Source organism: Sciurus carolinensis, chromosome 1, assembly GCF_902686445.1.
Source record: "Sciurus carolinensis chromosome 1, mSciCar1.2, whole genome shotgun sequence".
In the NCBI taxonomy this organism is placed as follows: domain Eukaryota; kingdom Metazoa; phylum Chordata; class Mammalia; order Rodentia; family Sciuridae; genus Sciurus; species Sciurus carolinensis.
In genome coordinates this window covers 180,094,927-180,119,355 of record NC_062213.1, presented here as the reverse complement: position 1 = coordinate 180,119,355, position 24,429 = coordinate 180,094,927, and the positions used below count along the sequence as shown (strand labels likewise).

Below are 24,429 nucleotides of genomic sequence, written 5' to 3'. Positions count from 1 at the left end.
CTTTCTTGGTTATGCTGTGGTGGGTTGTAAAAAAGACATCATAAAAAAAATTTGTCAATACCAGACATGGTGATGCATGCCTATAATCCCAGCAACTCAGGAAGTTGAAGCAGGAGTATCTCAAGTTCTAGGCCAACCTCAGCAATTTAGCAATTTTGGTCCTTTAGAAAGGACAGGGGATGTAGTTCAGTGGTGGAGTGCCCCTGGGTTCAATTCTCAGTACAAAAAAAAAAAAAAAAAAACAGAATTGGTCAAAGTTCAGTCCAATAATAAAGGAAACGTTAGAATCAAGTGGGTGAATGATGCCCTTGAGAGTAGGACCAGTTTTTATCCTGTCCCCTACAGAACAACCTCCCCTCTTTTTTTCTGGTTTTGCTGGTGCTGGGAATGAACCCAGGACATTCTGCTTGTCTAGGCAAGTACTCTACCATTGAACTACATCCCTAGCCCAAGGATCTCTTTTATACCATCTTTGATTCATAGTCAACCAGTCTCTACTTTTACCTCTGAAATAGCTCTTCTTTTTGTTGTAATAAGCCAAATTTACCTCTAATTCTCATACATTCATTCATATGTTCTTAATAAAGCAGACTTTATCTTGAACAAATGAAAGAAGAGTTTGATTACTCTCACAAAAGGAGCATTTGCTGTTGGAGTTCCCTAGGAAAGAGGTTTCCCGACTTTCTTGGTCCACAGTGCCCTCAGTGTTTTAAGAAACTTTTCATGGTACATATAGGTCTCCTCCCAAAGAAAACCAAAACAACAAAATTCCCAAACAACCTAGTATTTCCACATGCTAAGTATTTAGATCCAAACAACTAAGTAGTTGTTCACATAGTATCCAATAGATATCACTGTATTTCCCTCAAAAACTTCAAATATCCTGCTTACAAATGTGTAGTTTTGGGACTGTGGCCCTTAGAAAACAAGTGAGTAATAAAAGGTTTGAAAAGCAGTGGCCACAGGTCAGTTTGGAGTTAGACCACATGAGCCTACTAGATGTTGATGGTTCTGTGTCTCTCTCTGCTGCTACTCTGTAGCTTAGAGTCAAAAGCAAACTGATTCAATAATCAGGGCTCTTCATTGCAGAGCAAGGGGTTAAAGGCCAGAATGGGGTACCCACTTTGAAAGGATTACACTCATACTGCTATAGCAAGCCATCACATCTCAGGAATTTAGCGTGATCTGGTACTTTTGTCTTAGAGCAGATGCTCTTGTTTCCTAATGACTTTCTATGGTAGCACAAGCTCTGTCTCAAACCTAACAAAAGTTCCCTTGAGAAATGCGAAGTGTTGCCTATGAGTTTGTCTATTTATGTACATCTCAATATCTAACTCCTTGTTTACCCTCTAGTTATCACTTCTTCTTTGTTCTTTTCATACATGTTGCTCACTTTTGTCCACCTGATAAATCTTGCCTTAACTCCAAGCTTTCCTCCCTCCAGGCAGTTAGATGTGTCTCTTCTTGTGCTCTAAGAGTTGACTGCTCATGTATCTCTGTTCTAACATTTATCACATTATAATGTGATGAATAATCTGAGCTCTTGGTTTTGGGAACTGTGTCAATCTTGTTTTGTATTCCCAGTGTTTGGCATGGTACCTGACCTTTAGTAAATGCTTGATAAATTGATAAGTGAAGCTGTGTACAGTGGCACATACCTATAATCCCAGCTACTTGGGAGGCTAAGACAGGAGAATCACAAGTCAATGCAAGCCTCGGCAACTTAGTGAAACCCTGTCTCAAAATAAAAAAAAGACTGGAGGGTGGGGGTAGCTCAGTGGTAATGTGCCCCTGGGTTCAATTCCCAGTACAGGAGTGGGAGGACAATTTTTTTTTTTTTTTTGGTTGAATGAAATTAATCAAAAGGTCCCAAAAATTCCAGGGTATCATTCTTCCACACCTTTGCTGACAAGATCAAGATCCTGAAATGGCTGAATATATGAGTATGGTTTCTTAATGCTTGTCCAGTCTTTAGGGAGCATATGTAGAACAGGTATCCCTACTTATGAGGAGCCCTCCATGTTACATTGTGCTGTTTTGTTCTTTAAACAGGGTATCCTCATTGACTGGGCAAATAAGGGAACTCTGGTGGAAGAAATCAATTGCAAAGGCACTTCTTTAGAAAATCTCATCATGGAGATCACAGCACCTGATTCCCAAGCCAAGACAGGTGAGTACAGGTTCTTTACAACACAGTGAATGAATATCATTCTTTGCTTTTGGCCTTTGGAGATAACTTTTTATTTAATTAATGACAAAATCAAGGGTGGATCTGAAAACAAAGAGGGTTCACATAGCAGTCTTCTCAACCTGATCTCTTTCCCTCTTTGCTATTTAACAGTTTTTCATTTTGCAAAATTTCTTCTTATGATGGAAAAAGTAATTGGACTAGTTGGACTACTTAAAACTACCAAATGAACACTGAAGATTTAAAATAGGATTTTCATTCAAGTATTTTTTTCTCTTTTAAACATGTGGATGAGATTGTTATGCATCCTCTTTAAACTTGGGTTAGCCTTGGATGGGTACAAGTGTAATATCCAGGGAGAAGTTAGGTATTTGGGAGTCGGTCAAGTCTTTCAAGTAGAATTCATAGTCACTTGCTGGTTATCAATTGGAATCTCATAGGTTTTATGACTGGACTATGATAGTGCACTCCTATAGTCAATTAAATGCTTAAGAAAAAGTCTATTTTTTCTCATGAGAATGGCTACTTTTCTTTAGTACTCTAAAGATTTCTTGAAACTCTCCAGAAGTGACAATATTTCAGAGAACTGGTGTCTTATACTCTAATACATAAACCTTTAAGTTTAGCAAATTATTTGTGTGTGATCAGATCAGGAGTCTATAAACTTTTTTTTTTTTATAAAGGGCCAGGTAGTAAATATTCACATTTGCAGGCTATCTGGTTTCTGTCACAATTACATACCTTCTGCCATTCTGTCATAACAACAGCCATAGACAATATATAAATGGCTGTGCTGTGTTTCAGTAAAATTTTTTGTACAAAAACAGACAAAGGGCCAGATTTGGCCAGTGGGCTCTGGTTTGATGACTCCTGCTTTGGATCAGTCATTTTTCACACTTTAAAGTACTATAGTTGTTTCTTTTTTTCTTTTTTTTCTCTTCTCCTCGTGATATTGCCATTGAACCTTGCACATGCTAGGCAAGTAGTCTACCACTGAGCTACATCCTCACCCAATCATTTTTTTTTTTTTCTTCTTCATGGTTTTTTACTTTTGGTGCTGAGGAGTGAACCCAGGGCTTACATGCTAGGTACACACTTAATCCTAGGTTCTTTTTTAAAAAAAAAAAAAAAGAAAGAAAGAAAGAAAGAAAAGAAAGAAACTCAATAAATTTTGTTAGCATTGATTTCCCTAATAAGCTAACGTATTTATTGATTATGAAATCTTATCAATGAGAATATTGAGACTAATGAGTGTAAAAATTTTAAAAGGAGGATTATTGGATGATGGTTTCATCACCTGATCTATTTCTAAATTTTGTTTAGGTATTGTATTCAAAACATATGATTCACAGAGATAAGGAATTGCAAATAATGACTATTTATTTTTCCCCCAATGCTGAGACTTGAACCTAGGGCCTTTTGTACATGCTAGGCAAGCACTGACCTACAACCGTAACCCAATGACAAAATTTTTTTTTTTCCTTTTCACAGTTTTGAGGATTGACCCCAGTACCTCACACATGCTAGACTGCTGTGCCACTAAGCTACATCCTCAGCCCTTTTTTAAAAAAAAAATTTTACTGTGAGACAGGGTCTCAACTAAGTTGCTTTGTCTGGCCTCATACTTGTTGATCTTCTTGCCTCAGTTTCCTGAATAGTTGGGATTAAAGTGTATGCCACCACAAATGGTGACAAATGTTTTTAAAAGTTCACTTACAATCTTAGAATACCGTTTTTATTTTGTTGTTGTTGTTGAGGGTTTTTTTCCCCTTATGGCAGAAGTGGGGATGGAACTTAGGACCTTGCACATGAGAGGCAAATGCTCTACCACTGTGCCACATTGGGGATGTGGTTTTAAAATACTATTTGATCAAACTGAATTAAAAACTTAAAAGTGAGGTATTAAGAAATTCTTGTTTCAAAGTTAAACCACTAAGGATATTTGATGAGGGCCCACATTCTTAAACAGAAAACACCTAAAACTGACATTGAGGACAAAAACTGTAAGCTGACATTTTCATGACCTGAGTGTTAAGAATTCCATTGTTAAACAATTCTGCCTTCTCACAATTTGCTCAACCCTTTTTGTAGACATACCTCACTTTTATTCGCTTTATATATGCATTACACATCTACTGTAGCTGTTTTTCTTTGTACAGTTCTATACAGAAGATTTCATATACAGGTTTGAATATTGTTGAGTACTAGCAAAGCTCTCTAACCTTTCCAGTCAAGATACTGAAAAAGAAGCTTAAATAAAACTTCACAGGGCTGGGGAGATAGCTCAGTCGGTAGAGTGCTTGCCTTGTAAGCACAAGGCTCTGGGTTCGATCCCCAGCACCCCCCCCCCCCAAAAAAAAAAAAAAAAAAAAAACTTCACATAGAGGTGGCAGGATCTTCTTTGCCCTTAAAAAGGAGCATAAATTGATGATAGATAGTAGATTTAAGATGTAGCATTCAACATAATTGAACATGCATGTTTTGTTGCCATTCCTAAGTAGTTGGAAATTTATCTTAATGTTAAATTTAAACCAAACATTTACAGAATCCCTAAAGCACCTCTTCTGGGTGTTTTGAAAATGAATGAAAATCACTATCCTGAATTCTCTCCCAAGTTCTCTTCTAAAGCAGAAATTTCATCAACTCCAGTTCCTTACATTCATGTAGCTTTCTTTTGTTTCTTAAAGTGCTTTCACATGCATTATCTCATGATATCGGTCCAATAACAGCATGATTGTTGATAGGAGAGGTAGTGTTATCTTCTTATCCTGGAGAAGAACCTTAGGTCTCTTTGTAGATTAAGGCTTACATACTGAATTAGTGACAGTCTTGGTTAGGACCTTCTCTCCTAATTACTAGTCCAGTTTGCCTTTTGTCATCATTGTGTTGCAATAGAAAATAATTTTTCTGTTTTATTCATTTTTTTACTTGAAAATACATTAACATTTTAAAGTTTCATAATTATCGTAACTAGTTTTTAAATTGCACATGATTTTTTGCATAATCAGTACAGTGCACATAGGAGTTTTATTCTGTCCTTAGACCCCACCCCCTTTTCTATTTTGCAGTGCTGGGGATCAAACCCAGGGCCTTGAGCATGCTAGGCAAATGTTTTACCACCAACTACATCCCCAGCCCTATTCTCTCCTTTCACTAGAACCTTATATCATGTCTGTTCTTAGGTTTCTGTATAATTTCATGGTTTTTTACTTAACTTGGGAAGCTCCTCTGAAATATAGGGAACTAACTTTGGGAGACTATAGGTGAAATTGTGATAATTAGAAATAGAACCAAAGGCTCAAAGCAGAATTTATGGGAATATTTATGCACCAGATTTATCAGCACTTAAAATTTTTATGTTCTAATAAGGAAAGGGAGCCAGAAAAAGTTATGAAAGAAAAAACAGGGAATCTTCCATGAAAACCAACATAGAGGGACTCACATCTTTATTAAATGGAGTTTTTTTTTAATTGTCCTTGTTATTTATTTTTATTATAATGAAAAATATTGATATTAAAGATGACTCTTTTGGGGTTTGTTTTAAATCCACATTCCAAATGTGGCAGATACCATTCTAAAGACCTAATATAATTTCACAGTACTTGCCTCACAAAAATTAGGGAAAAGTCCAAAGAATTCTAGTTGGAGATTTAAGAAGAATTGGAATTTCCTCTAGAAAGGATTAAGAATCATTACCACTTAAGAGCTGAAATACCTCAAGTAACACTTTGTTGCCTGGCAGCTAAAATGCTTTGTCTCCTTCCACGAGTATGTCGTCTTGTGCTGTGTTAACTTCCTGATGCCCAAGCTTAAAGCAAATGCCAAAGAACAAATGCAGTGCCTGTATGTATTCCTAACACGTTGGTCTTGCCCTGTTTGTCTCCCTGTCCTTCTGCTCAGGTTCCATACTGCCCTCTGTAGGAAGCTCTGTAGGCAGTGTAAACGGATACCACACCTGCAAAGGTGAGAATGCCATTTCAACAGTGCCTGCCTCTTCGTTGGGTGTGTTAGGACAGTGTTCATGTTTGCATCTGTGTGTGTTTCAATATGTGTGGAACTGCTGCCAGGAGGGGTGTGAGGGTGAAACCTGGGGAGGAGCAGCTGGCTCTGAGCTAAACAGGTTGGCAGCCCTAGAACTAAAGTGTACTGAGAAAATAAACAGGATCATCAGATAAGGCCAATGAGGAAAGACGTTGTAGAAAACACATGTGAATCTTTGAATTATAAAGAAGCTATTCTAGAGGTAGTCTCTAGTATAGTGTTTAGCCTCCCAGCTGGGTGACCTCACTAGTTGGAGAAGAGGGAGCAGAAGAATTCTCTAAGTCCATTAATTCCACTAGTATTGTAAGGTTGATTTCTTACTTTTACTCCCCTCACTTCTGTTGTAAACCAGAAATTAATGAGAACTCTTTTGCTTTGTGTATTTAAATAAGAACTTTTGTGTGATCTAGGAGGAAGATTTTCACTAGTTCACTAGGTAGAGTAGGAGAGATGCGTAATCCTAACATAATTTAGGAGTGAGAAACCAACGGGAGAGCTACTCCCATTCTGATTTCTATTTCTGTGATACTAGATCTGACGGAGATACAGTGTGACTTGTCAGATGTAAACTTGAAGTACGAGAAACTAGGTGGAGTACTTCGGGAACACCAGGAAAGCCTTCAGGCTGTCCTCAGCAGAATGGAGGAAGTTCAGAAAGAGGCAAACTCAGTGCTGCAGTGGCTGGAATCAAAAGAGGAGGTCCTGAAAGCCATGGATGCCTCTTTGTCTCCAACCAAGACAGAAACAGTGAAGGCACAAGCTGAATCTAACAAGGTATTACGTTTACATTAGTTCCATTCCCAACACTAAGAGGAAGACTCTGATACACCAATTTCCTTCCCTAGCCGAAGGATCTAAGAGTGAGATACTGCCAACTACCCAGGCTGTGAAGAACAGTATGTTTGACTTCCATATGTTTAACATGGCTTACCTCTCCTAGAATTTTTTTTTTTACCTGTGAAATTAAAAGTTGTTATAAATCAGATTTGGAAATAAAACCAGGTATGTTTGCAGAAAGAGAATAGCCTTCCCCAGAAGCATCAGCACATTGAGAATGGGATTAAAGATATTTCATCTAATGCTAAAGTGAGCCAAACCATTCTCTGAATTACCTTTCCAACTCATAGAGGGACATAAAAAACTGATTACAGTTCATTCTTAAGACTGGCAGGTGGGGGGCTGGGGAGATAGCTCAGTCGGTAAAGTGCTTGCCTTGCAATCACAAGGCCGTGGGTTCGATTCCCAGCACGACAAAAAAAAAAAAAAGACTGGCAGGTGGGACCAGAATAAAATACTTCAGTTGAATATCACATGTCATCTCCAACTAGTGAAATGTTGTCATCATCAGATCTTGCCACTTTTAGCCTTATAAGTAGTGATAATTCCTACTTATTGGGTTTCATTGATGTACTTAAATAAACTTAGATTCTGCTATCTAAATATTTTTTTTTTTTTTTTTAGTACTGGGAATTGAACTGAGAGGTGCTTAACCACTGAGCCACATCCCCAGCCCTTTTTATTTTTTATTTTGAGATGAGGTCTTGCTAAGGTGCTTAGGGCCTTGCTAAATTGCTGAGGCTGGCCTCAAACTTGTGATCCCCTTGCCTCAGCCTCCTGAGTCACTGGGATTACAGGCATGTGCCACCACCCCTGACTCTAGATTTTAAAGTAAATATTGAAACTGAAAGGCTAAGTACTTTAAATTCACAAATCAAGTCCGGATAGAATCAGAGAATATCTTTCAGCCTAAATAAATAAATAAGTAAAATAATCAGAGAAAGAGCCTTTAATTGTCACCCAATCTTCTAGTCCAATCACAACTTTGTTTCCTGTCCAGAATCTCATGGTATGCATGATGTTTCTCCTAGGCCTTCCTGTCTGAATTGGAACAGAATTCTCCAAAAGTCCAAAAAGTGAAGCAAGCTCTAGCTGAATTACTGATGACATATCCCAACTCACAAGAAGCAGAAAATTGGAAGAAAATGCAAGAAGAGCTCAGTATGTTGTCACAGGGGTGTTTCACATTCACTGAATTGTTTGTGTCTAAAGCAAACACAATTTCAGCATATCCTATAAAGTAGGAATTATTTTTAGTTAATTTTTATAAGCAAAAGGCCCATACAGTGTCAGAGAGTGAGTCTGAATAGGGAAAAGTTTTAGAAATTCCACTCAAAGTTGGAATTGTGGCTTTCTAGGACAAGTCAAATTAGTAGTCCACTGTCATCAAGAATTAAAGAGACCATTGATGATCAAAATGAAAATGGGAAATCTACATATTCAATGTTATGAATAATAATATATGTTTAATAAATTGTAAATAGTATAAATGAATACTGGCATAAAAATGTTTATAATACAGCAAATTTTAAGCAGATAATAAAATATGTAGTATATTTTACATATGTGTATGGTTTTGTGCAATTTTATTACATGTAGTTTCGTGTAACCACCACCCCAGTGAAGATACAGAATTGTTTGTATTTCGTATTTCTTTAGTTAAAAATTTTAAAGAGGTATTTTTCATTTTAAAAATACTAAATAATATTCCTGGAGTCATATTCTTATATTAGGAATTTAATTTAGGGATCAGATCAATTGCTGATGAGAGTAAAGAACTACATTATCTCATTTCTTCTCTACAGATTCCCGATGGGAAAGGGCCACTGAGGTGACTATGACTCGGCAAAAGCAGCTAGAGGAATCTGCAAGCCATCTGGCCTGCTTCCAGGCTGCAGAATCTCAGCTCCGGCCCTGGCTGATGGAGAAGGAACTGATGATGGGAGTGCTGGGCCCCCTATCTATTGACCCCAATATGTTGAATGCACAAAAACAGCAGGTCCAGGTAAGCAGTGTAGCTTAATGGTTTAGAGCAAATAAATTGAAGCTATGTGGATTTGGGTTTGAATCCTGTTCCCAGCAAATCAGTTTCATATGACCCTAGATAAGTCACTTATCTGTTTTCTTCAATACTTTTTTTTCTGGTACTAAGGATTTAACCCAAGGTCACTCTAATACTGAGCTACACCCCCAACCCTTTTTATTTCTTTTTTAAAGACAAGTTATCATTACGTTGCTCAGGCTGGCCTCAAACTTCTGATCCTCCTGCCTCAGCCTCCAGAGTTGCTGGGATTATAAGCATGGGCCACCATGACTGGTACTTTTCCTCAATTTTAATGAGATGTTTGTGAAGTGTTTATCATTATGACTATCAAATAGTAAATAGTCAATAGTTATTATTAATATCATTAATAGAGGCAGTAAGATATAGATATAAGAATGAAAAATGTTTTCTGATGAAATTATAAAAGATTTTATTTTTAATCCTCAGTAGTAGTGATCCATATTATTTACTATATCTGCTGAGTTTACTTAAAGTTTTTCTGCTGGTCAAACCTCAAAAAAGTTTTTATGTTTCTCCTAACATCATAGAATTTAGGTTTGTCAAAATTATGTCACTTCCAGTAAAACCCTGCCTAGAATTTTTTCCTAGTTCTACTTTTTCCCCAAAACTCTTACATTTCTTCTCCCCTCCCACCAGGTTCCCTAAGACTAAGAGTACTTTTTAAAGGGACCTCTTTTAGGGCTCTGCAATTAAAATAATTTTTGAGTCCTGGTTCATCTATTTACAAATATTTTTCTAATTCAGTGGTTTTCAAGGTTTTTGTCCTCAAACTCTTTTATACTCTTAAAAGTTATTGAGGATCTATACAGATTGTATTTTATCTATTGATATTTACTGTATTAAAACAGTAATTTTGGGCTGGGGAGATAGCTCAGCTGGTAGAGTACTTGCCTCGCAAGCACAAGGCCCTGAGTTCGATCCCCAGTACCGCAAAAAAAAAAAAAAAAAAACAGTAATTTTTAAGATATGTATTCATTTTAAAATAACATGATAAAAATCACATTAACATAAGTAACAAGTTAAGTCTGTTGTACTATTAGACATCATTAATAGAGGCAGTAAGATATAGATATAAGAATGAAAAATGTTGAGTACTTGCCTCGCAAGCACAAGGCCCTGAGTTCGATCCCCAATACCACAAAAAAAAAAAAAAAAAAAACAGTAATTTTTAAGATATGTATTCATTTTAAAATAACATGATAAAATAAAATTTCCTCTGGGAAATTTTCTTATTTAAGATGTTGATAGACCTTTATTTTATTCATTTATTTTATGTGGTGCTGAGAATTAAACCCAGTACCTCACATATGCTAGGCAAGCACTCTACCACTGAGCTACAATCCCAGCCTCTCTGGGAAATTTTATCGAACATTTATGACAGATAATATCTTAGTGTTGTTATGAAAATAGTTTTGATCTTGTGGACTTTTTTTTTTTTTTTTGGTACTGGGGATTGAACCCAGGGGTGCTTAATCACTGAGCCACATCCCCACACATCCTCAACCCTTTTTCATATTTTAGCTAGAGACAGAGTCTTGGTGAATTGCTGAGGCTAACTTTGAACTCACAATCCTTTTGCCTCAGCCTCCCAAGCTTCTGGGTCACTAGCCTGGCTTCGGAACTTCTTGAAAGGGTCTCAGCCCTACAGGGATCTTCGAACCATACCGTGAGAACCATTGTTCTGATTTTTTTATCCATCCTGTCATAGACTTGCTCTCTGGACTATAGCATAGGAACAGCTTCCTAATGGACTTTTGCCCACCCCACCCCTAGTTACCAAATTATCTCTTTAAATCACATATCTGGGGATATTAAGATTCTCTTGGCTGACTATTAAAGTCCAAATAATTGATCGGTTGATATCGAAGAACTTTCACAGTCTGGTCCCAGCTTGTCTAGCTTGTCATTTCTAGTTCTGTTCCCATATGCCCAGTATTCTACCTACACCAAATAGTTTCTCAAATATGCCACATTCAGATGGCTCTGTGCCTTTGCTAGGCCCTCCTGACTCTGTTCTGCTTGGGAAATTCCTATTCACTACATGACCAAGGCTGGCATCAAATTTATAATCCTGCTGTCCGAGTTGCTGGGATTATAGGCATTTCTGTTCATTCTTTATGGTTACCTCCGGAGCATCTTTCTAATTCTACCTTTTGTCATGCCCAACAGACTTAATCACCCTTACTCTGTGCTTTCACAGCATCTTATTCCATGTTCATGTCAATGGTTTATCATTTTTAATTTTACTGTATTTTATTAGTTTATTCTTTACATATTTGTTTTTCTTGATCATGTCTAATTTTTTATATTATAAATGCTGAGTACTTTCTACAAATTATCTCAGTCTTCTCACCAGCCATATTAAGTATTTTACTATCCTCATTTTACTGATAAGGAAGCTGAGATTCAGAAAATTTCTAAAAACTCACCTGAAGTTATACAACTGATGATTGAACTCAGGCACTCTGGAACCAGAGGCTGTAATCCTAACCTCTTTGGTGAGAGGGGCAGGGGATAGAAAATAAATTAAAAGACATGGTCCTTGCTTTATAGAAGCTCTTTATCTAATTTTGCTACATTGTGATATATAGGTCACAGGTGCTGTTGGAATTCCAATAAAGAAACTAAGAAAAGCAGAGGCATTGAAAGCAGAAATGACAAGCCCAACCAGTAACATAGCAGGCTCTGGAACCCAATATTCCAGACTCCAGATTTAGAGGCCTGGTATTGCATGGCAAAGCTGATAAATACCAATCCCGTCTCCTAGCCCAGGTCGACTTTAGTAAAACAGAGTAGGACAAATAAGGGGAAAAATAAAATAATGCAATCAATGATCCTTTCAGAATATTTATTTATTAAGAAGTTGTTAAAAGTAACACTGCCTAAGCCTACTGTATTAAAACAGTAAATTTTGCAGGTGAAGTGGCGCATGCCTGTAATTCCACTGACTCAGGAAGTTAAGGCAGAAGGATTGCAAGTTTGAGGCCAGCCTCAGCAAATTAATGAGACCTTGTCTCAAAATGCAATAAATAAGTAAATTTTTAAAAGAATGGAGAATGTAGCTCAGTGGTAAAGTACCCCTGGATTCAATCCCCAGTACACCTCCCCTCTTAAAAAAAAAAAAAAAACAATAATTTTTACTGGCTTAAAAAAAATAATTAAGGGGCTGGGGTTGTGGCTCAGTGGTAGAGCACTTGCCTAGCATGTGTGAGGCACTGGGTTCAATTCTCAGAACCATATATAAATAAGTTAATTAAATAAAGGTCCATCAAAAACTAGAAAAAATATTTTAAAATAATAATGATAGCCTGGTCCTTGGAGTTTTCTGACTTATTCTCAGAAGGGGCTATCACGGTCCAAAATCAGTTTTGGTTTTGACACTGCTTTTAGATGTTTTCTCTGTCTAAATGTCTTAATGTCATTTCTGTTTTAGTTTATGCTGAAAGAGTTTGAAACACGCAAGCAACAGCATAAGCAGCTGAACGAGGCAGCTCAGGGCATACTAATAGGCCCTGGAGATGTATCTCCATCCACCAACCAAGTACAGAAAGAACTCCAGAGCATCAATCAGAAGTGGATTGAACTGACTGACAAACTCAATTCCCGTTCCAGCCAAATTGACCAAGCTATTGTTAAAAGCACCCAGTACCAAGAACTGCTCCAGGACTTATCAGAGAAAGTGAAGGCAATTGGACAGCGACTGAGTGGCCAATCAGCCATCAGCACCCAACCTGAGGCTGTAAAGCAGCAATTAGAGGAGACAAGTGAAATTCGATCTGACTTGGAACAATTAGACAATGAAATAAAGGAGGCTCAAACACTGTGTGATGAACTCTCAGTGCTCATTGGTGAGCAGTACCTCAAGGATGAGCTGAAGAAGCGTTTGGAGACAGTTGCTCTGCCACTCCAAGGCTTAGAAGACCTTGCAGGTGAGTTGGGATGAGGAATGCACTCTTGACAATAGAAAAAAGGAATGGCTTAGTAGTAGCCACAGGAATCTAGAATGACCTTTAAGTAGCTTTTGGACTTTTAGTGTTACCTGTTCCTTCATCCAATGACAGCAAGAACTGCTGTGGTTACTATATTACACACTGAACTCTGGCAGTATGTATAACTTCACATAGCACAGTTCTAGAGATAAAAACTCTGATACAAAGTCAGCCAACAGGTAGACATTCATGCCCATCCATATACTAATAAGTGGAGTTACTCGCACAGTTTCACTGATACCTACTTCTTTTCTTTATATTACAGGAGTACACACACATAAGCACATACCCCATATATGCAAAGTTAAAATGTTCTCTGGATGTCTTATGATGACATTACACAGGAAAATTTTTGTCGTTGATTTATTGTCTCTTTTTCTGGAAATGTATATGGCTTTCAGTTTCTATAGGCTTAGAAGTATTCAAGTCACCTTACAAAGTTCATATTAAATAAGATATAATGTGTGAAGGAGCCTAGCTGTATGCCTTTTTTATGGTAGATTCTCAATTAACCTTTTTTTCCCTTCCCCTGAAATTATACCATATACTCTCAGCAAACATTTTAAATGCCATGTTCAGGCTTGATTGATTTCAATTTCGTTTTCTCATTTCAGCTGATCGCATGAACAGACTCCAGTCAGCTCTTGCCAGCACCCAGCAGTTCCAGCAAATGTTTGATGAGTTGAAGACCTGGTTAGATGACAAACAAAGCCAGCAAGCAAAAAGCTGCCCAATTTCTGCAAAACTGGAGAGGCTACAGTCTCAGCTACAGGAGAATGAAGAGTTTCAGAAAAGCCTTAATCAACACAGTGGTTCCTATGAAGTGATTGTGGCCGAGGGGGAATCTCTGCTGCTTTCTGTACCCCCTGGAGAAGAGAAAAGGACTTTACAAAACCAGTTGGTTGAACTCAAAAGCCACTGGGAAGAGCTTAGTAAAAAAACTGCAGACAGACAATCCAGGCTTAAGGACTGTATGCAGAAAGCTCAGAAGTATCAGTGGCATGTGGAAGACCTTGTGCCATGGATAGAAGATTGTAAAGCCAAGATGTCTGAATTAAGGGTCACTCTGGATTCAGTGCAACTAGAATCCAGTCTCCTGAGATCAAAGGCTATGCTGAATGAGGTGGAAAAGCGCCGCTCCCTGCTGGAAATACTGAATAGTGCTGCTGACATTCTGATTAATTCTTCAGAAACTGATGAGGATGGTATCCGGGATGAGAAGGCTGAGATCAACCAGAAGATGGATGCCATTACAGAAGAGCTACAGGTCAAAACTGGGTTGCTCGAAGAAATGACTCAGAGGCTCAAGGAGTTTCAGGAAAGCTTTAAGAATATTGAAAGAAAAGTTGAAGGAGCCAAACATCAACTTGAAATCTTTGATGCACTGGGCTCTCAAGCCTGTAGCAACAAGAACCTAGAGAAGCTAAGAGCTCAACAGGAAGTGCTGCAGGCTCTAGAGTCTCAAGTAGACTATCTGAGGAACTTCACTCAGGGACTGGTAGAAGATGCCCCAGATGGATCTGATGCATCCCAACTTCTTCATCAAGCTGAGGTCGCCCAGCAAGAGTTCCTAGAAGTGAAACAAAGAGTGAACAGTGGTTGCATGACAATGGAAAACAAGCTGGAGGGGATTGGCCAGTTTCACTGCCGAGTCCGAGAAATGTTTTCTCAGTTGGCGGACCTGGATGATGAGCTAGATGGCATGGGTGCTATCGGCAGAGACACCGATAGCCTCCAATCCCAAATTGAGGATGTACGACTCTTCCTGAACAAAATACAGTCCCTCAAGTTTGACATAGAGGCCTCTGAAGCAGAGTGCCAACAAATGCTGGAAGAAGAGGGGACTCTGGACTTGTTAGGTCTCAAGAGGGAGCTAGAAGCCCTGAATAAACAGTGTGGCAAATTGTCAGAGAGGGGGAAAGCTCGCCAGGAACAGCTGGAGCTAACATTGGGTCGAGTAGAGGACTTCTATAGGAAATTGAAAGTCCTCAATGATGCAACCACAGCAGCGGAGGAGGGAGAGGCACTCCAGTGGGTAGTGGGGACTGAAGTAGATGTCATCAACCAACAGTTAGCAGACTTTAAAGTAAGTCTTGCCCTTATTTATTTTTTCTTTTTCTATCTCTTATGTGTATTTCTTTGCTTGTAACTTGAATTCCAGCTGAGTATGCATTGTCACTCCTATCCCTGCTATTCTCACTTTCATTACCTCCAAAGTACACCGAAGACCAAAGAGTCTATTGGACTTCTAGGTAGACTGTTTTGAACATTTTTCTATTGTGGTTTATTTCAGTTTTTATAACAAATTAAGGATATAGAAAGAAATATCTAAGTCTTATCTCTTATGCTAAGAATCTCCTCTTAGGAGTTCTTGATGTCAAATTAACTGTGTTGGTAACTGCAGAGAACATGTTTTCTGGTCCCTGTTTTTCAAATTGAGCTATGAGAAGCCATAAGATGAACATGGGCCCATATTCTAAAGTGTTGATTTACACAGATTTCAGGAGAAATTACTGACATTTTATTGATGTATCATGGAATGAGATGTAAAATTCTCATGATTTGAATTGAATGAAACATGACAGAAAGCACCTTAAAAATATACCCCAGGCTCCTCAAGAGTTCAAGTTCTTTGCCTGTAGGAGGGTTTGAGAAATACTACCTTAATCGCAGAAATATTTTAGTTCTTTACCTGAGTCAGAATTTCTAGTCGTGAGATTTTTAGAGTCTAAATTAAAACAACAGGCCAGGCTCAGAAGCACATGACTATAATCCCAGCTACTGAGGAGGTTGAGAAGAGGAATCACAGGTTCCAGGCTGGCCTTGGCAACTTAGTGAGACTCTGCTGGGGATGTAACTCAGTATTAGAGTCCTCCTGGGATCAGTCTCAGTATCGCTAAATCAATCTATCAATCAATAAAACATAATGATCAGGCAGCTGGACCCCAAAGTGTCAGTTTGCTGGTCACAGTCCTGCCTGTTGGGTCTAGGCTCTCACTAATAACTCTTGAACATTTAGCCCAAGAGTTTCCTTTACTAAATACTTTAAAATACCTCACTCTGCCACTGTCTTTCATGGTACATGGAACAGATGTAGAAAGGTTACTTCCAGCAGTTTGTTCCAGCAGCTTAACTCTTAAACCACATCCCTAGCTCTTTTATTTTTAAACAGAGTCTCACTAAGTTGCTTAGCACCTCACTAAGTTGGTGAGGCTAGTTTTGAACTCATGTCCCAACCTCTCAAGTTGCTAGGATTACAAGTGTGCACCATTGTGCCCAGCTAGAATTCTTTCCTTTTATAATGTATGGAGAGGGGATGCTGACATCAGGGTTAGAGTCACATGTTTCCTGGATGGGTCACACCTTTGTAGACAAAATTGAAGTGCAAAAAGGTGACTGTTTCAGAAAGGCCCTGCTAGGAGCTTAAGGGACATTCTGTATTAGAGTGGGACACTGGCTGAAGGCCCCCTTATCATGTTTGGAGATAGTACAGTTTGGAGCAAGTGATCCTATTTGGGTTTCTTAGGGCATTCTGATAAGAAAGAATAAATAGATAAAATTCAAGCCCATAAGGCAACGTTTGTTCCTCTTCAAAACACCCACACCTCTTCTCTGGTAGCAGTGTGGCCTTCCCTTGTCATCTGGCATGCTTTTCTTTCCTTTTCTGCTGGAAGCTCCTGGAGAGCACAGACTCTCTTCTGTAGACATGTGTCTATTATCCAGTTGACCTGGAATTGGGTTATTGGAATTAATGGTCTAAGCAACTAAATAAATTTCTTAGACAACTGAAGTTTATCCTTGTAGGTCCAAAAATAGTCTCATTTAACCAGATTCTAATTTGTGTAGAAATTATTTTAAATTTTGACTAATTTTCTCAATACTGTATTATATAAGTTTTTCTTAATGAGTACAAGTTAATGTTAAAAATGTTGTGTAGTTCTCCCCTGTGGTCATATTCTCAAGGATATTAGAGAGGTTTGGGGCTGCTTTGTGTTAAATGTTTCTAAATTGCTGTGCAGTTCGAGTACTCTGTTGAAGTGCTTGTTTAGGCCCTCTGCAGTGTTGACCTGATTGGATCGGTTATATGTACAGGTACATAGCTGGGGGAGGTAATTTCCTAGACTCACACAAAGTACTTTTTCCCATGATGGCAAGTATTACAGCTGACTCTATGCTTCTACAGGTTCAACCAACCATGTATTAAAAATATTTCAGAGGAGGAAAAATAATAAAAAATAGCAATACAAAATAATACAAAGTTAAATAATACAGATTTTAAAACAATACAGTATAACAACTATCTGCATAGCATTTACATGGTATTAGGTGTTATAAGTAGCCAGAGATGATTTAAAGCTATGGGAAGATGCAAATACTATTCATTTTATATAAGGAACCTGAGTATGCATGGATTCTGGTATCTGGGGGCACAGGGGATCTGCTCTAGAACCATTGCCCCAAGGATACCAAGTGTATTACTGATATTGCTTTGTTCTGCTGTTACTGGGTCAGCCTGTAGCAGCCTTCCCCCTCTCTTCAAATCATTAGTGAGCTAGAAAATGAAGTAAATAAGCCTGTTAAAATTGTATTAACTATGAGGTAGACCGCATAGTGCTCAAGAGTTCAGTAGCTGCTTAGTTGCTGGTCACATTTCATTGGCTCCTAAGAATAAGCCTCCTACCATGAATACCATGGATATGAAGGCTGGGACCAATCAGCCAAGCACTGGCAGAGTGTTTATGTGCAGAGGTCTGGTGTTGACAAAGCAAACCTGGCTGAAGAGCTGAAGAGTGAGCACCCTATTATGACTCATCATTAAGTCAATAGCTAGTTGCTATTAAATGATCGGTGTCCCCCCTAGAGTTGGGTGTGCAAATCAGAAGTCCTGTTTTACCAGTCCACCTACTAGGGGGGTCAAAAGTTTAGGGAAGTTTTTGCCTCCTCCCAGCAAAGGTCTGTGGTCCGGAGGGGAAGGGCATACTCCTGGCTGATCTCCTGCTGAGCTCGTGGGAAGTGAAAACAATGAGAGGGGAAAACTGTCAGTTCCACAGCCTCCTAGAGGCTGCAAAAAGGGAAGATCTTTTGGATCCTTTCTGAGGACGTCATTTTCATGTTGTGAATGTCGATTTCCTGGGCTAATGTGCTATGTAGTCCAGCATAAATCAGACTGATGACTCTTCTTTCAGATTCAATAACTGCTTCCCTCAAAACAAACAAACAAATGATGATAAATATTTAAAAACAGCATTAGCTTTAAGTTTTCAGCTCTTCTTTTTTTTTTTTAAATGGGAACATATTCTCAACACAGAATCTGCATAAGTGAACAGGATATGAATATGTGAAACAGAATCACAGGCTCTACTTTGACCTGGCTAACTCCACTGGGGATGGTCAAAATAAACAGACTGTCAGATCTGTGAAGAACTTTCAGACTTGCTTAGGGCTGGGCAATAGGGCTGATAAATCCATGCAGCTTCATTTAGTCTGTTGGAAAATTTTTTTCCTCCTTTTTTTTTAAGTGAACACAGAAAAACTAAAAGTCATTCCTAGTAAAGGCTTTCCCTTGGTCCCTCTGAATAATTTATAGAATCTGGTCAAGCAATGGAACCTATGAGAAAGAGTCCTTTCCACTCTAAGAAGGCAAAAACCTCAGCCTTCCTAAGTTAGAGCCTTTACTGGGTTCAGCTCTCAGTTGAAAGTAGAAAGGAAAAAACCTTTCCATAAGTCATAATGAGAATATTGAGCATGTGTTCAGACAACTGGAGGAAAAGACCAGATAAACTCTTCAGGAAATTCCATTTCCTAAATGAGAGTCTCTGATTATTGAGGAAACAGAATTGTATGTGCCTAACAGGAGACTAACAAGAAGGGAGGGGTGTTTACATTACTGAAGTGTGAGCTGAAGAATTCCCCCAGTATGACCTTAATGGGAAGGGTAGAAAAAAGGAAATCTAATCTTAGGATAGCAGAATGAGGCTTTCCTCATTTGAAATTCCCTGGGTAGGTTTTACTTGTTAAGAATTGAGATCATTCTGAGTTTTAGCTCTTCCCCTCCCTTGTGCCTCTGCTGCCCAACGGGAACCATGCTAACCTTTTTTGTCAGGAAGGAGGTGGGTGATACTTTTGGCATCATACTGGTGAACAGCATCAAGAAACCTGGCATGTGGTGGCACTTGCCTGTGATCCCTGATACTGGAGATGCTAAGTAAGGCAGGATAATGACAAGTTCCAGGCCAATCTGGGGAACTAAGTGAGACCCTGTTTCAAAATAAATTTTTTTTAAAAAGGGCCTAGAATGTAACTCAGTGATAGAGCACTTTAAGCCAGGTATGTTGGCAGATACCTTTAATCCCAGCTACTTGGGAGGCTAAGGCAGGAGGATCTCAAGTTAAGGCCTGTCTCTGTGAAATTTAGTGAAATGCTGTCTCAAATAAAAAGGGCTAGGGATAGCTCAGAGCATGAGGTGCTGAGTTCAATATCCACTACACCGAAAAATAAATAAATAATTTTTAAAGTCCTTTAAACCCCTCATTTAGCCAGGCATGCTGGCACACACCTGTAATCCCAGCAGCTGGGGAGGCTGAGGCAGGAGGATTGCAAGTTCAAAGCCAGCCTCAGCAATTTAGTGAGACCCTAAACAACGTAGTAAGACCCTTTTTCAAAAAAAAAAAAAAAAAAAAATTAAAAGACTGGGGGAATGTGACTCAGTGATTAAGCGCCCCTGAATTCAATTCTTGGTACAAACAAAACTTGGTTTAATTTTTTGCCTCATGGTTAGCAAACTTAGGTGTGAGCACATGTGAAAAACCCAGGGACGACAGGGCCCAACATGGAGTAGAAAGACTGCCCATTTGTACAGAGGTACTTGCTCCTTCTTTTCAAATGATTACAAAGGCAGTATCAGCCCATCTATGGTTTTGACAGTTAGTGACTAGAAGCAAGTCACTAAAGAATAAAGCAAATGAGGTCAGCATTATCTACCTGCCCCAGGAGAGAAAGGAGCTCAAACTTAGTATGGCCTATCACTTGGAGGCTTAGGTATCTCTGGCTTTATAGCAGCCAAGATAAGTAGGCACCCTTTGCCCTGCTCCCTTGCTTTATGCTGACCCTTGGCCTTCCTTGTTTGTTTCTTTCTTTCTTTTTTTCCTCTTTCTTAAACAAGGCTACTTCAATAGAAACTAAGATCCAAGAAAGTAAAGAAAATAGCCTACAACAGGCTTTCTCAACTTCAGCATTATGAGATTTCGGACTGGGTTGTTTTTTATTTTGAGGACTGTCTTGTGCATTGGATGTTTAATAGCATTTCTGACCTGTAACTACTAGAAATAGTAACTTCCCACTTGTGACAACCCAAAAATGTCTCCAGACATTGCCAAATGTCCCCTGGGAGGTAGATTCACCCTTCTGAGAATCATTGCCCTTGAAGAAAATTGCCACCTATGTGTGGAACACATAGGATTCAGTTAGAATGGATACTAGTTGATTCTATATATATTTATATAGCAAGTGGTCTTCCCATAATCTGATTATGACTCCTTACAAGTAGTAAGAGCCGCCTGTAAGTCAACCTTCCTTTAGACTAGTTACTGGATTCTTTATTTTTACTGGTGCTAATCTATGTCTGGCTCAAAATCCCCTAGTCACTTTCCCTGGCATGCGAAATTTGTGTATAGTTGTTGATGCAGGTGTTTGGCTGATGATGCATTTCTAAAGAGAAGAGGAACTTCCTTTGTGGAAATATTTCAGGGAGCTCCCTTGTTCTGTGCCTTTAAGGGGAGGTGATAGTATGTCAGTTGTTCTTTGCAGCCAACCCAGTTTGGCCACTGATATTTATAACCCTGATGTGACCGCCCACCCCCACCCCCACCCCCAAAGAATTCCAATGTTCTGTAATAATCTTCTCCATCCCTATCATACCAACTGCATGGGGAGAAGGCGAAGGAGCCTTGGAGTCCTTTAAGTTTTTCCTTCGTGTTGAACCTTTTCCAGCTCCCTTTTAAAGTATTGCCACTTAGTATTTTAAATGTAAGCATCACAGGGAAAATCCCAAACTTGCAGCCGTTACATCATCTTAAAGAAGCCCACACCTCAGTGAAGGTAGTAAAATCAAATGGAAAGTTGTCAAGAAAGCATGGATAGATTTCACAAAAATCTGGAAATTTTTATAGCAAAGGGAGATTTGAAAGCAACAAACCAAAGAAAATGAGCAGTTTAACTTGAGTTTACTGAAATCCTTCACATACAATATCAGCACCTAGCATTCACAACTGATATTCATCATATGATTTTGTACAAGAAGGAAAAACTGCAATGTACTCTATGCAGAACTTGTATTAATTGTTGAATATTTGATTAATGTACATGGTTGAGATCAGCACAGATTAGACCATTTCTTGCTGGGTCTAGAAGTGATTGTAAAGTGATCTCGGACTTGACCCTAGAGCCAAGTGCAATGACATATGCCTGTAGTCCAAGCTATTTGGGAGGCTAAGGCAAGAGGATCACTTGAAGCCAGAAGTTCAAGGCCAACCTTGAATATAGCAAGAACCTGTCACAAGGATCTTGTGTACTTTCAAGCTAACTTGCTAGTGCATGAGCTGTAAGCACTGAGCCTCTGGGAAGTGTTCATGAGTCACGCTGAAGGACCTTGACTGTCACTGTTGGATACTTTACTAGGAAATAGGTGAGTCTCACAGGTAGTTGAGTAGGGACACTGCACCAAAGCATCACTGCCCCAAAGGGCTGCTTCTTGTCTCCTGAGACCTGCCCAAGTCTCAGCTGTCCTTTGGAAAAATGTAGCTATAAAGAGAATGTTCTTCCATACACCTTCTTTAAGACTTTGCCACACTGGGCACTATGGTGTATGCCCGTAAATCTAGTGATTTGAGAGGCTGAGACAGGAGCATCGCAAGTTCAAAACCAGCCTCAGCAATTTAGGGAGGCCTTAAGCAACTTAGCAAGACCCTGTCTTAAAATAAAATATAAAAGACATGGGAATGTGACTCAGGGATTGAGTGCTGGGTTCAATCCCTGGAACCAACAAAACAAAACTGCCACAACCAGATGCTCTTCAAATGTGAGCCTCTGTTGATATTGGTTGTGCAAGATAATGGAACACTCTTAATCCTTAGATCCTCACAAGCCAGTATTACTATTTCAAATGTGGATCTTTCAGAACTTTGGGCTACCCAGAGATGAGAAAATTGCTACATAATGATGTTGCATAGATCATTTTGTCGGGATTAGTGGGAAGGGATTCCAGGCTCCTTTTAATCCATCCTTATTGAGCACTTACTATGCTAGTACTTGGGTGGGTGCTGGGGTTACAGACAGTCTCTGGTTAACAATGGGAAATAGACACAAAGAATCACAGAGATAGTGGTAATTTAAGTACTGCAAGAGAGACCTGAGTCTAAATGACCTCTAGTAATCCCGCTGTAAATCAGACATTTTAAATGCAGATAAGAAAACAGATTTGAAAAGGTAAGAATAACTTCTTCAAGCCATTTAGCAAGTGGATATTCAAGTTGGGATTTAAGAGATCTGTTTGGTACCAAAATTCATGCTATCCTAGTGGTTCTCACCCAGGGCAGTTTTTCCCCTGAAGGGACATTCTACCATGTTCAGAGACATTACTTATTGTTACAAATGTGGAAACTGCTTCTAGATCTAGTGGGTGCTGCTAAACATTCTACAACATACAGGGTAGTCCCTTAACAGTAAAAGACTTACTCAGCCCACTTCTAGGAAGATAGGAAATTTGATTTTTGCCTTTTTCCATTACAAGAGTTAACTGATAAAATAGTTGCAGAATGCTGCCTGGGGAAGCTTCTGTGGTTTTCCTCCCCCTTTCCAAAAATCAGTTAAGAAATAGTATTGCTTCCAAGAGTGACTTATACAGATTTGTTGGATAAAGTCAGGATCTTGGTGAACTAATTTGAGTCAGTGGCTAAAGAATTCTCTCCATGCTTGACCAGTCCCTACCCCACCCTGCCGCAAGTCTCCTGCTGTGGAAATCAATCAGCTGTGTATCTCAGGCGACTTCCTGTAGGGTGTGTTGTGGAATGGCATCAGCCCCTGCACCAGCTGGGAGTACTGATCTCAGTGTGATTTTATCAGACTCCTTCTCTTTTGAGCGTTGCTGTTTGGAACAAAGGCCCCTCTGTTAGGAGAGCAGAGAGCTGGTATGATTGGATAGCCAGCATGTACACACATGGTTCCCACAGGGGAGAGAAAGCAGTCATAAATTATGCTGTAGCCTTCTAAAACTTGGGTGTCCAAGATGAATTTCCTGAGCTTTTGTACGTATTCATCCTTCTTTCTGTGAGTGTTCATCCTTCACCTCCAAACAACACAGGAGCCACCTGATCTGAAGAATCAAGTGGTGGCATCCTTCAGAACTGTTCTATTTCTGTGCCCCCAGTCTTTGGCTTCCACATTCTTGAAGCACATATTTGATCCGCACTATCTTTCCAGTCTTGTATCCTATAGACCATCCATTCTATCCATTTACCTGAGACACTCTACATATTTTTACTTATTTGATCTCTACCCACACCTGAAGGCATAGCTCAAGTCCTATCTCTTTACAAAACTTTCCTGATCTCCCCAGCTCACCATTTCTCCTGATCATCTAAATCACTTAAGATGGATGACTTATTTTGCCCTTATGACATACTCTACTTAGTTTTGACACTTTGATTATTTGTGTTTGTCAATCTGTCATCTCCATGACTCCACTTTTGTGTCCCAGAGAGTAGGTAACCTATTAGTAAATACTTAGTTGGAGGCTAATGAATATTTGACTGATTGGATGAATGCCTTTTATTTCTTATAAGCCACATGAGCTCTAGGATTCAGATCCTATCTACTCTGTAGGACTTGGTGTATCCTTGTGTGTCCCGAGGAATTATATCTTAGCCTAGTTTACTCACCTATTCATCTTCCCTTCAGAGCTTCATTTCTTCTCTACTAGTTGGCATATGTTAAGAGCACATAATTTCATTTCAGTATTAGCCCAAACAAAGCAAAATTCAAAGAAATTTGCTACCTCATATGCATTTGAAGTAAGCCAGATTCCGAAAGATTCTTTTGTAGTTATCTATCACTTTAGACTCATTTACTCAATTAGTTGACAGTGAAAAAGAGTCTTTATACTACATTCAGCCTGGTGTAGAGAAAAAACAATCCAAGTTCAAGTCAGAAATATTCAGATTTGAATCCTGGCACTATCGTTTATAAGCTGAATGACCTTGGAAAATTATTTAAATTCTCTGTATCCTGATCACTTCAATTATAAAATGTGAACA

The 24,429-nt window shown here is 39.0% G+C and overlaps 1 protein-coding gene across 15 annotated transcripts in view; it reads left to right on the top strand.

Moving 5' to 3' along the window:
• Macf1 (microtubule actin crosslinking factor 1) overlaps window positions 1-24,429 on the top strand; it is a 336,255-nt gene that overhangs the window by 236,672 nt on the left and 75,154 nt on the right. For 14 of the 15 annotated variants that reach the window (XM_047537702.1, XM_047537610.1, XM_047537575.1 and 11 more), the window contains 7 exons: window positions 2,053-2,170; window positions 6,089-6,151; window positions 6,762-7,003; window positions 8,098-8,227; window positions 8,872-9,071; window positions 12,565-13,060; window positions 13,735-15,206. In XM_047537702.1, the coding sequence (XP_047393658.1) occupies window positions 2,053-2,170; window positions 6,089-6,151; window positions 6,762-7,003; window positions 8,098-8,227; window positions 8,872-9,071; window positions 12,565-13,060; window positions 13,735-15,206 (2,721 nt within the window). The remainder of the gene's footprint in view (window positions 1-2,052; window positions 2,171-6,088; window positions 6,152-6,761; window positions 7,004-8,097; window positions 8,228-8,871; window positions 9,072-12,564; window positions 13,061-13,734; window positions 15,207-24,429) is intronic. The other variant, XM_047537782.1, reaches the window with a different exon arrangement.